We start from the raw sequence: 11,220 nt of genomic DNA, 5'->3' as shown, positions 1-11,220 counted from the left end.
TTTCCTCCAGGCTTCTCCCCCAACCTGCCTTCCACTCACCTTCCATTTGCTGTTTCGAGCCTGGGAAGAACACTATGGGTGAGAAGGAAGAGGAAGTTCCTCAGCCCTTCTCCTCTCCGCGACTTCCTTTCTAGCAATACTTGATGGTGTTGTGTTAGAGCGCCACCTAGTGCCAGTATATGCTCTCCTCCCCTGCACTCAGGCTTCAGCTCCAGGCAGCATTCGCTCCATAAGACGCACAGACATTTTCCCCCACCTTTTGGGGGAGAAAAAGTGCGTCTTATAGAGTGAAAAATACGGTAAGTCTAAATGTTATTGCTATTGTAAAAAATATTGCTTGTATACCAGTCACACACATTTTTCCTTTGTACGTGGAAAAACTGTTTCCTGTAGTAAGCTCGTATAAAGGAAATAAAACAGTACAAGTTATTGAACGGTCTAGATTAATTCTTTACATATATAGAAGCCCTGAAAAGTTCAGGAGGTTTTCTCCCATGTCCAGGGACCACTTTCTGAATTTCAGTTCAGCTGGAAAAAACCTCATTGAGTCCTACTTCCTGTTCAGTGCATGAATCCAAATCCAAAGGAATGTAAACCTTCTCCAATAAGCTCCTGTGTGAACATGTCACTGAAAGAATGCAGGTTGTCCACAACTTTATGACCATTTAATAACAGACTTTGAGAAAAAAATGACTTACCTCGAAGTTATGACCATCATACCACCCTTGGCGGTCACATGATTGCAATTTGGCTGCTTGGCAGCTGGCTCATATTTGCTACGCATTAAAGCAGCTGCATCTTTTTATGCTCATGAGGAAGCCTTTTTATGCTCATGAGGAAGCCTTAAAAAGACGTAGTTCTTTTAATGAGCAGAGAAATGATGCAGATCCAGAACAATTTTTTCTGAATCCTTTTCAAAGTGCAGGCATCCTGAGTAAAAACACACAAAAAAAAATCATTACCACCACCACCATCATTCTTATGCAGCACGGCACCCCAGTATGGCTGCTGCATCTACTTTTCAAAAATTTAAGTCAATACAGAAAAAAAAAAATCCATTATGTTTGACCTCTACCCATAAATAGTTTATCAGCCACCATGTGCTGTAAGTTAAATATGTAGACTCAGTTTTAATAAATAACCTTAACAAAATCACTGCCTTGTGGTGGGCCTCTTCAAACTGCTTGTCAAATTAAATGTCTCTTTCTCCCCTTCTTTCCGTTTAGGTAGTCCATTGTTTTTATGGGTACTGGCAGAGTTTTTGTACACAGAAGAATTTTGCATGGAAGGAAGAGTATGACACTCGGCAGGCGTCCAACCGCTGGGAAAAGCGGGCCATGGAAAAGGAGAACAAGAAGACCCGAGACAAAGCAAGGAAGGAGCGGAACGAACTGGTCCGTGAACTGGTGGCCTTTGTGCGGAAAAGAGACAAGCGAGTGCAGGCCCACCGGAAGCTTTTAGAAGAGCAGAATGCAGAGAAAGCTAAGAAATCAGAAGAGCTCCGGAGGCAACAGAAACTGAAACAGGCCAAGTATGATGATCTAGACCAGGGCTTTTCAACCTTTTCACCTATTGTACCACTTTTAGAATATGGCAATATCCGAGTACCATCAGTCACCTAGCAAAGTGTCAAAAACTTGATGACCAAAAAAAAAAAAGGAAAAAAGTGATAAAAGTACAGGTAGTCCACGACTTACAACAGTTCGCTTAGTGACTGTTCGAAGTTACAATGGCACTGAAAAAAGTGCCCCCCAAGCCACAGCCGAGCAAGACACCTGCCTGCCCACCCGGCCACGCTCTTCCTCCTGTCCGAGGTTTCCATTGTTGTGAGCATTTCTGTTGGGGATTGGCAGCAGGGGTGGGGTGAGGGGGTGTTTGGTTTTTATTCCCCCCCTCCCGTCTGCTGGGTGGTTGCAACAGGTTTTGGTCACTTCACATGACCCTGGGACACTGTGACCGTCATAAATATGAATCAGTTGCCAAGCATCTGAATGTAAATCACAAGACCCTGGAGATGCTGCAACATTCCAGCTGATTGGCGTTTCTTTTGGGCTCAGCAGAAGCACCAGGATCAGTGCTGCTTTTCAGCTGATTGGTGCTTCTTCAGGGCTCAGCAGAAGCACCACAATCAGCGCCGAGCTCCAGCTGGAGCCTGGTTCTGATCCTGGCACTTCCACTGAGCCCTGACAGCCCCGAAAAAGCGCCGATCAGCTGGAAAGCGGCACTGATCCTGGTGCTTCCACTGAGCCCTGACAGCCCAGCAGTTCCAGCCATCTCTCACTCAGGCCTGTGCGGTGCTGCCACCGGTTCAGCTCATACCCCTCCCCCGCTATCACTTTTCTAGGATGGTCACGTACCACCTGCCAGGTGCCAATGTACCACAGGTGGTATCCGTACCACTGGTTGAAAAGCCCTGATCTAGACCACTGTTTCTCAGCCTTGGTAGATTTCCAGAATTTCCAAAATTCCCCAGGCAGCATGCTGCATGAACACTCTCTTTATATGGTATTGGTCCCAAAAGGCAACACAGTTGTAAAAAAACAGGGTCTAATGTAAAGGTGTAAGTCTATACATAGGTTGTATATAGTATGTTTAAATGTGTGTTATGTATGTGTACACTTTGAGAGCAAGCAACTAAATTTCATTTTTAATATATATATGTATATGTATCTATCTTTTCCCAAGCTGGTTGCTTTCCAGAATTTTTAGGCAGTGGGCATGCTAGCTGGGGAATTCTCTGATGCTTCTATCAGGCCCCAGCTCAAAGACCACATGGTGAACTCCAATCAAGTCCACTTCCTTATTGCTTACCTCTAATAGACAGAATCTTGCCAGACTAAAGTTACACCCTTCTAACCTAATGGCTATATCCTGAGAGATTCTAGGATGTGGTTACCTTGAAGCTCATTTTCTCTCCCCCATCCAGTTTGGAACTGCACAATTTCTTGTTTTGGGCTTCTCTGGAATGTGCTGCCCCCTCCCTGGGAAACCACAGAGCTTCCGCCAAGATTACCCCCTACTCCTTCTCCAACTGCCCATTACATCACAGTTTCTATTCATGAAGGTTCATAAATGTTCTTCCTGCAGTGGTGTAGAAGGAGAAGTTGATGTTCTAAGTTTCTGCCTGCCTTCAAGGCTGTTACAGTACAGCTTCTAAAGCGCATCCTAACAAGTTAAGCTTATAAATGTGTGGACTAAGTTCTTGAAAAGGCTGGGTAACCAAGGAAAAACTTGATAAGAACTCTTGGGGCTCTCTGAGCTTTGTTATTTTCATGCAAACATTTCATTATCCAAACTAGGTAACATCATCAGCACACTGATTCTTCCTTATTGATAAGAACTCTGTATATTCAGATACAACCTTGCAGTAGTTAAGAATGAAGAGTGAAATACTGAGATTGATTACAAGAGCTGTGTGCTGACAAAAGGCTTATCTAGATTTGATTGGTAGCATCCACAGTTTGCACAACACAATTGTGTCTTTGTTCAGCATGAAGCTGTCTGCATGAAAGAAGCTGTCTTGATCCAACTTGTGTAGGACAATAAATATGTCAGCAATGTAAGCTCACTCTTCTTCAGTCTGGTGGTTGCCAATGCTTTTGTAAATCCTATGATTTCTACCCTGCATAGACATTAAATCATGAAGTGCTTTATTTGTTTGGAATTGATGTTGTAAGCTTCACCAGGTGGCAGCATCTGGCCAACCATGTCTAGGTACCAGGTAAAAAAAGGAGACATTTGAAAAGCTCAGGACTGTAGATTAGTCAGAAAGCCTGAAAAAAGGCTGTAACATACCATTTTGGTTTTTGTTGGTGAGGAAACTAGATGTCCATCATTACTAAAATCGCCAGTAGTTGAACTTGACTCTCCACTTGACCTCTTCTTTAGCACATGGACCAATTTCTTTTCTTTCATTAACCATGTTTATTGTTCAGGGTATTACACAAAGCCAGCCTGTGAAAATCTCCACCTTTTGCCTTTCCTCTTCCTTTCAAAGGCTGGCGGAGCAGTACAAGGAGCAGAGCTGGATTACCATGTCTGACCTAGAGCGAGAACTACAACAGATGGAAGCTCAGTATGAAAAGGAATTTGGAGACGGGTCTGACGAGGAAGAAGAGGAAAAAGAAGAGAGGAAAGAGAACCAAGAAGAGGGTGAGGACCAACTGGTGCACAGTTAGTTGCGCCTTAAGAGCAAGTGCAAATTGTTTTGCTGGGAATAGCTTGCTAGGTAACCTAATTTCCTTTATTGACTTCCAGACTAAGGACTTACAACTATTAAGTAAACATTAGCACAAGTTGGGGGTGTTCACGCTCATTGTTGCAATTTGGCAGCTATTCCTCTCTTTTACCAAGAGTTTGATTTTTCCAATCAGCATTCTGTGATCCCTGGACAAGATCAGTCCTGAGTGGTCCAGTTTTCTCCATGTGATTCCTGGAGATTTTACTCTTGGCAGTTATTGACGGTCCCTTCAACTTTGCTGATTCCTTCTTCGCCTGCATAGCTGTATCATTTTGGTTACTTAAGCACTTAAAACTCATAGGTAGGATATTGACAATAGAAGAAAAGATAGTCAGATCATCAGGTATCTTACACAGAAATATATGTATATGTATTGAGTTTTTTATGATGCACCCGGTCAGTCCAAATATGGGAAGAAAAAGATTTCTTCTTCCTATATTTGGGCTGACCGGGTGCATCATAAAAAAACACTCAATACATATCTCCTCCCCTGGTCTCTTCCCTCCCTGACACAGCTGACAAAGTGAGAAAGAGCCTGTGGCTTAGAGGTCAACACAGCTGCCTAACATGCAAGCAGCCCAGATTCAAATCTCAGAAGGGTGTAGCTGGCTGATGAGAGCTAAGGAGCTTGAAATAGCTATACCAGCTTCCCTTTAACTCTTCATTAGCAATCCAAATTTAACACAAATATATGTATGTATTTTCAGACAAATTAAGTGAAGAACACGATGCTGCTAACCTTTTTGATGATGACCTCTATTGTCCTGCTTGTGATAAATCCTTTAAGACAGAGAAAGCGTAAGTTTTTCTTTATATGCAAACTAAAATGGATCAGGACATACTTCATCTGCCATCTTACCCCTGATTTGCTCAAAAGCTTCGTTGGTTCCCTGTAGGCTTCCCTTCCCAAGCAAAGCTCTGCCCAGTTTCCTTTAACAAAAGGCAGCCACTCTTTCTTAGACTCAAATCTTGTTCTTCTCAGTAACATCCATCTGATCACTCTCTTCAGGATGAAGAACCACGAGAAGTCCAAGAAGCACCGGGAGATAGTGGCTTTGCTCCGACAGCAGTTGGAAGAAGAGGAAGAAGCATTTTCTGTCTCCACAGTTGATGAGAATGGATGGAACAGCGAAGAGGAGGCAGAAGAACCAGTGCCCAAACAAAAGTACTTATGAAAATATATAGAAGTTCAGACTACCAGAGACCACAAATTATTTCTGGTCTCCAAAGCTTCATGAGGGAGCTGGCCAGGTGCCCTATTTTAGGATGTGCCATTCCATGCTCCTTTTCCCCATCCCTCGAGGGTCAACTAACAAACAATTCAATTGAGCTGTTTTATGTTTTATTCCTCTCTCAGCTTTTTCCCCATAATCTTCATGGTATAACTGAGTTTGTTTATCTTTCCTTTCTGTGCCTGGGTACATGGTTCCCCCTGCCGTGGTAAGAATCCATCATGAGAGAATTGGGCTACCTTCAGCAGGAATGCTCAGAAATGTGTTGCTTAGAAGTAATCTGTTAGCTGCTACTTGGTGGGCATGGCTAAAGCAAGCAGTTGTTCAGGATAAACTCCACACTTTTCAAATTGCACCCGAGATTTCTCTTAAGGCAGTGTTTCTCAACCATGGCAGCTTTGAGATGGGTGGAATTCTGGGAGTTGAAGTTCACCTATCTTAAAGCTGCCAAGGTTGGGAAACAGTTCTAGGGCTTCAGAAGGGATTCAGCAAGCAACGATTGTTGAACTAGGTTGTTTTGACATTACAGTTTTGCTTCTATCCTTAACAGGTTGTCAAAGAAACAGCGAAGAAAGCAAAGAACAGCAGGCGTAAGGTTTTTTTTTGTTTTAAAGTGAATTTCCCTTTGCACATGCTTTCATGTTCTGATCTGTTTGAACATAGCATTGATTGCTGGCAACGCCCTGCTGAATAAACTTGCTGAAATATTTTTGCATTTTATGAGGAGAACTAGCTAACTTTTCAGAGCTAGTTGCAGTTTTGCCTCCCAAACATAGCCTCATTTTGAGGAAATGGAGATGGCAGCCTTCCCTTTGTAGAGGACCCCACCACTAGACCATTATCTGCCAAGTATAACATGGCTTACAGGAGGAGGTTGCTGGATCCCCAACTTCAGAAGATGAAAAAGTCTTCAGGTGCTTCCTCAGAAAGTCTGTGCATGTAAAACTTTTGTCCTCAGCCTTCTATTTACCTCCATGATTTCTGTGCTGGAGCTGAAGGCTTCCTTGAATGGGAACAGATTTAGCAGTGCCCCATGTTGAAAATACGTAAAGGCCTTCCCCAAGTTGTTGATGTTCCAGGTGATGGCTATTTTGTAGCACCTGGAAGGCACCAGGCTGGGGAAGATTGGTTTGCATGTTTGTGTTCAGATGTGATGTTCTAGCATACCAAGGCATGATTTTCTTCATCCTGCAAATAGATTTTGCAGATCTCTTGTGATCATGATGAATGTATCTAGGCCGTTATCTTCCATTGTTCCTCTGAGGGCTCTCTTATTCTTCCAACAGACCCCAGAGGATCCTTCCAATGACAGTAGCCCTGAGCAGCAAGTCGAAGAGGCAAGTCCTGTTTGCAGCAATGACCCAGAGAGGGTGTCTGAAGAATCAGAAAATGTCAGCAAAAGCCATAATTCAGATGATGTTGAGGAAATTTCAGCACCTACAGCAGAATCCAAAACTGAGGTGAAAAGGTAAATATGCTTCTCTGATAATAACTGAAGGGAGTTGTTGCTAATGAAATGTAAGGAGTTGGAATAGAAACCTTGTGAAAATGTTTTATATAGTCTATAGCAGGGGTCTCCCACCTGTGGGCCCAGGGCCCACTACAGGGCCGTGGCCTCCTGGCTACTGGGCCACAGGACAGGCTGGCCAGTGTGTGCATGTGTGCGTGCACCCACCCACTCGTGTTAGCACTGTGGCCGTGGGGAGCGAAAACGGGATGACGTGCTGCAGGGTTTGAAAACGGGACGCTGCTGTGCCACAGGGTGCGAAAATGGGACACTGTGCCGTGGGGCACGAAAACACCAACACCGCACCGCAGGGCGCGAAAATGGGGCACCGCGCAAGAACGGGGCAGGGCTAGCGGGTATCACATGGGCCCTAGTGTGGTCCCATTTGCGTCACATGCGTGCTTGCGGCCTTGCTAGCACACGTGCACATGCACGCATAAAATGCTGCCACCTCCCTTCCCCTCCAGTCCGCCAACCGAGAAAGTACCTGCTCAAAGACTAAAAATTTCTTTTATTATTTTAGCAATCCTAAAGGCAAAGGAAAGAAAGCAAAAGAAGCCAAGAAAACATCCCCAAAAGTTTCTTCAGAGCACCAGGTAAAGGTATGTGCAAGAGATTAAGGCAGTACACTTTCACTGTGTCAAAACAAATTGTCCTTGACCTACAACTACAATTTCTGTTTGTTAAGTGAGTTTTGCCTCATTTTACGACCTTTCTTGCCACAGTTGTTAAGTGAATCACTGCAGGTATTAAATTAGTAAACTGGTTGTGAAGTGAATCTGGCTTCCCCATGGACCAGTGGTTCTCAACCTGTGGGTCGGGACCCCATTTGGGGTCCATCGACCATTTCATGGGGGTCGCCAAGCAAGGCTGTCCGCCATTTTTTTGTCCGCCATTTTTTTTGTCCGCCATTTTTTTCCCCTTTTCCGGCTGGTGCCTTACCTCCCTTGGGCTGGGCCAGCTGGTGGTCGGCCTGCTCTGTCTCTGCCACTTGCCAGCTACGCCTCGGCCGGCGCAGGGGGCGGAACCACGCATGTGCGGCACTCCCAGGCAGGGAAAGTCCTCGACTTATGACCGGTTGGGTAGTCCTCGACTTACGACCGGTTTAGTCCTCGACTTACAACCGGTTTAGTCCTCAACTTACGACCGGTTTAGTCCTTGACTTACGACCGGTTGGGGTCGCGGCATTAAAAAGGTTGAGAACCACTGCCATGGACTTTGCTTGTCAGAAGGAAGCAAAAGGTGATCACATGACTCTGGGACATTGTAACCGTCATAAATATGAGTCAGTTGCCAAATGGCTAAATTTTTTCACATGACCATGGGACTGCTGTAGTGGTCGTAAGTGTGAAAAATGGTCAGAAGTCACTTTTTTCAGTGCCATTGTAACTTCAAACAGTCACTAAATAAACTGTGGTAAATCAAGGACCCCTCATACTGAATTTGGCATCAAGTTTTAACTCTATCTATCTAAGACTGTGGGCAATAGAAAAAGGGGACGACAGAGAATGAGGTGGTTGGATGGAATCACTTAAGCAGTAGGCGTGAGCTTAAATGGACTCCAGAAGATGGTAGAGGACAGGAAGGCCTGGAGGAACGTTGTCCATGGGGTCGCGATGGGTCAGACACGACTTCGCAACTAACAATTTAAGGCAGTGGTGGCGAACCTATGGCACGTGTGCCAGAGGCAGCACTCAGAGCCCTTTCTGTGGGCACGCATGCTGTGCCCCGGAGATGGTGAGGGACTGGTCCCCGCCGTCCTGGCCCCACCCACCCAGTCTGCAATGACCACCGCGGCTCCGCCCACCCGGCACCCGGTGATAAATAAGTGGGGTTTGGGTTGCAGTTTGGGCACTGGGTCTCTAAAAGGTTCGCCATCACTGATCTAAGGGAAAAGTCTATCCCTTTTTTTGGTTTATTTGTTTAATGAAAATGTCCTTCAGGTTGACTTCAATCCCCAGTGTTTTTCTGGATCCGCCCATGCCATTCTATGGGAAATAACATGGAAGTCATTTAGCATTTCTTCTTCTGAAATCTGTTTCAATTTCCCATCAGGTTTACAGCCCCCTCTAGCCAGATGCTATATCAGCTTCTGAAGATTAGCCAAGTTCTGCCATCTGCTGAGACTTTTTTCCTTAACATGTTCTCCAAACTCTAAATGTGACCACTTCAAAAGCTTGTCTGATTTGTAGTTCCACCTAACTCACTTATGCTCATTAAAAAAAGGAAAAAAAACCAGCTAAGCAGTATCAGATATGCTTATAACGTGGATGAGAAAAAATCAAAAAATCCCACAGCTATGGGTTACAGAGGGAAGTCCAAAAGGATCCTTGTATATTGCTGCCCAGAAAATTACATGGACATGTCTAAATCACCAAGATTTCAGCTCCTTTTATAGATATCCCATTGTTTTGCAGAGCTGCCTTAGCCAACTTTCAGCCTGGGAACAGAATTGTTGATCACTCATTTAAAGACTAGCTTTCTAGAAAGGATGACCGGCTTTAAGTCTAAGTTTAGCAAATAACCGAGTTGATAGAGCATCGGTTCTCCAGGTTTAGACAATGTAATTGAGAACCAGGTGGTGATATTCAGTGGGATGGCAGCTTCCTTTTTCTGCCTGCTTGCAAGCTTGTAGAAATATGTTTTGCTGCCAATGTAGGTCAAACCAGGCCTTAGACCAGGGGTCCTCAACCTTGACAACTGAATTCTGGTCGTTGAAGTCCACAAGTCTTAAAGTTGCTGTCAGGGCCCACTTTAAAACCTCATCCAGAGAAAGCAGGACTCTGGGAACAGTTTCTTTCCAAAAGGAACTTTTATTAGGAGAAGCTGATAGCAGGCATAATAGGCAGGATCTGAGGGTTTCCCGCTCAGATCAATAGGTTAAAAGAGTCCTAAGCATAACCCCACCCCAATAGTTCATCCGGTCAGTTTGAATGGGCCAATCCCCAGGTGTTAAGTCCACTGTGGAAAAGGAGCTGATAACAATGTCCTTTCCCATGCTTGTGAAGATGATGTTGGGTCTTGGCACCTTCCCTTCCGCAACAAGAGATAAGCCAGATGGCCAGAGGCACATTCCTTTCTCACCCCAAGATAACATCAAGGGAGAGACTGTTCAAAGAGTAAATATGTAGGAACAGCGGAAAGGATACATTACAGCAAAGCAGAAACATACCACAGAGCCTCCCCCCTCCCTCTCAGGAGAATGGCAGAACCCTCAGAAAGAAATGAATTAGGAAAGAAATGAGATAGATCCCCCCTAGGAAAAGAATGGGTTCTGACAGTTGCCAAGGTTGAGGACCCCTGCCTTAGACTACTCCAATCAGGTAATTCTTTATTACATTTTTGCTGACATCGAAGAAATACTATATTAATGATAAATGTCTATGGGGATTCTCATATATATATTAGCGGTAATAAAATTCGCCCTGTCTTCGTTTCTTCTGCTTTTCCATGACAGCCTGAAGGCCCCCTGCAGTGTGTTACCTGCAGCTGTGAATTTCAGTCACGGAACAAATTGTTTGAACATCTGAAAGCCACGGGGCACGCCAAAGCCGTAGCCACCTCCACTGCCAACACAGCCATCAGCAGCAGAAGCAAGAAAGAGAAGCGGAGAAACAGATAGGGTTTCTGGAAAGCATCGAGAACTGTGGGGCTAATCAACTTTGTCACATCCAAAAAAGGCACCTTGTTGACCCAAAGAGAGAAACAGGCTTTCCCCGTGTAATTTAACCGGGATGAAGACTGCTGGGTCCAGCCATAAACAGAGCAGAAAAGCATTTACACCTGTGCAGTACCTGGTATCTGTTTGTGTCTGTATTTTGTTTCATAAAATTGGGCTAAAACCCTGGATTGTTCATAGCTGCTCCTTGGATTTGTAAAAACCTATATATACAGGCAAAGGAAATAAATTATTTTACTGTATATTTCTGTTTATTTTCAAAAATTGCACTATTCGTTTCGTTTAGTGATGTCCTCTTTACATTGAATGCACCTTTTTGCTACCAACCTGCCTATATTCATTTAGCCCAGGGGGGTCTTCAAACTTGGCAACTTTAAGACTTGTGGACTTCAACTCCCAGAATTCCTCAGCCAGCCCTGGCTGGCTGAGGAACTCTGGGAGTTGAAGTCCACAAGTCTTAAAGTTGCCAAGTTTGAAGACCCTTGATTTAGCCCAATCCTGGATTGGCCATCATAAGACAGTGGCTGTCAGCCATATCAGTGCCATCCCTCATGCTATGAAA

General features: G+C 44.5%; 1 protein-coding gene across 2 annotated transcripts in view; it reads left to right on the top strand.

Annotated features, from left to right (window-relative positions):
* The window catches only part of DNAJC21 (DnaJ heat shock protein family (Hsp40) member C21), an 18,154-nt gene extending 7,254 nt beyond the window's left edge, over window positions 1-10,900 (top strand). The window contains exons 5-12 of one of the 2 annotated variants that reach the window (XM_015826311.1): window positions 1,227-1,531; window positions 3,998-4,152; window positions 4,948-5,038; window positions 5,250-5,405; window positions 6,023-6,062; window positions 6,759-6,940; window positions 7,503-7,575; window positions 10,437-10,900. In XM_015826311.1, the coding sequence (XP_015681797.1) occupies window positions 1,227-1,531; window positions 3,998-4,152; window positions 4,948-5,038; window positions 5,250-5,405; window positions 6,023-6,062; window positions 6,759-6,940; window positions 7,503-7,575; window positions 10,437-10,601 (1,167 nt within the window). In that variant the 3' untranslated portion in view covers window positions 10,602-10,900. Of the gene's footprint in view, window positions 1-1,226; window positions 1,532-3,997; window positions 4,153-4,947; window positions 5,039-5,249; window positions 5,406-6,022; window positions 6,063-6,758; window positions 6,941-7,502; window positions 7,582-10,436 lie in introns of both variants that reach the window. The other variant, XM_015826310.1, reaches the window with a different exon arrangement.
* Window positions 10,901-11,220: the final 320 nt, after the last annotated feature.

This window comes from Protobothrops mucrosquamatus, unplaced genomic scaffold (genome assembly GCF_001527695.2).
Source record: "Protobothrops mucrosquamatus isolate PMUCROS unplaced genomic scaffold, P.Mucros_1.0 scaffold3052, whole genome shotgun sequence".
In the NCBI taxonomy this organism is placed as follows: Eukaryota; Metazoa; Chordata; class Lepidosauria; order Squamata; family Viperidae; genus Protobothrops; species Protobothrops mucrosquamatus.
The sequence above is the reverse complement of the archived record's forward strand: the minus strand, read 5'-3'. Positions and strand labels throughout refer to the sequence as shown.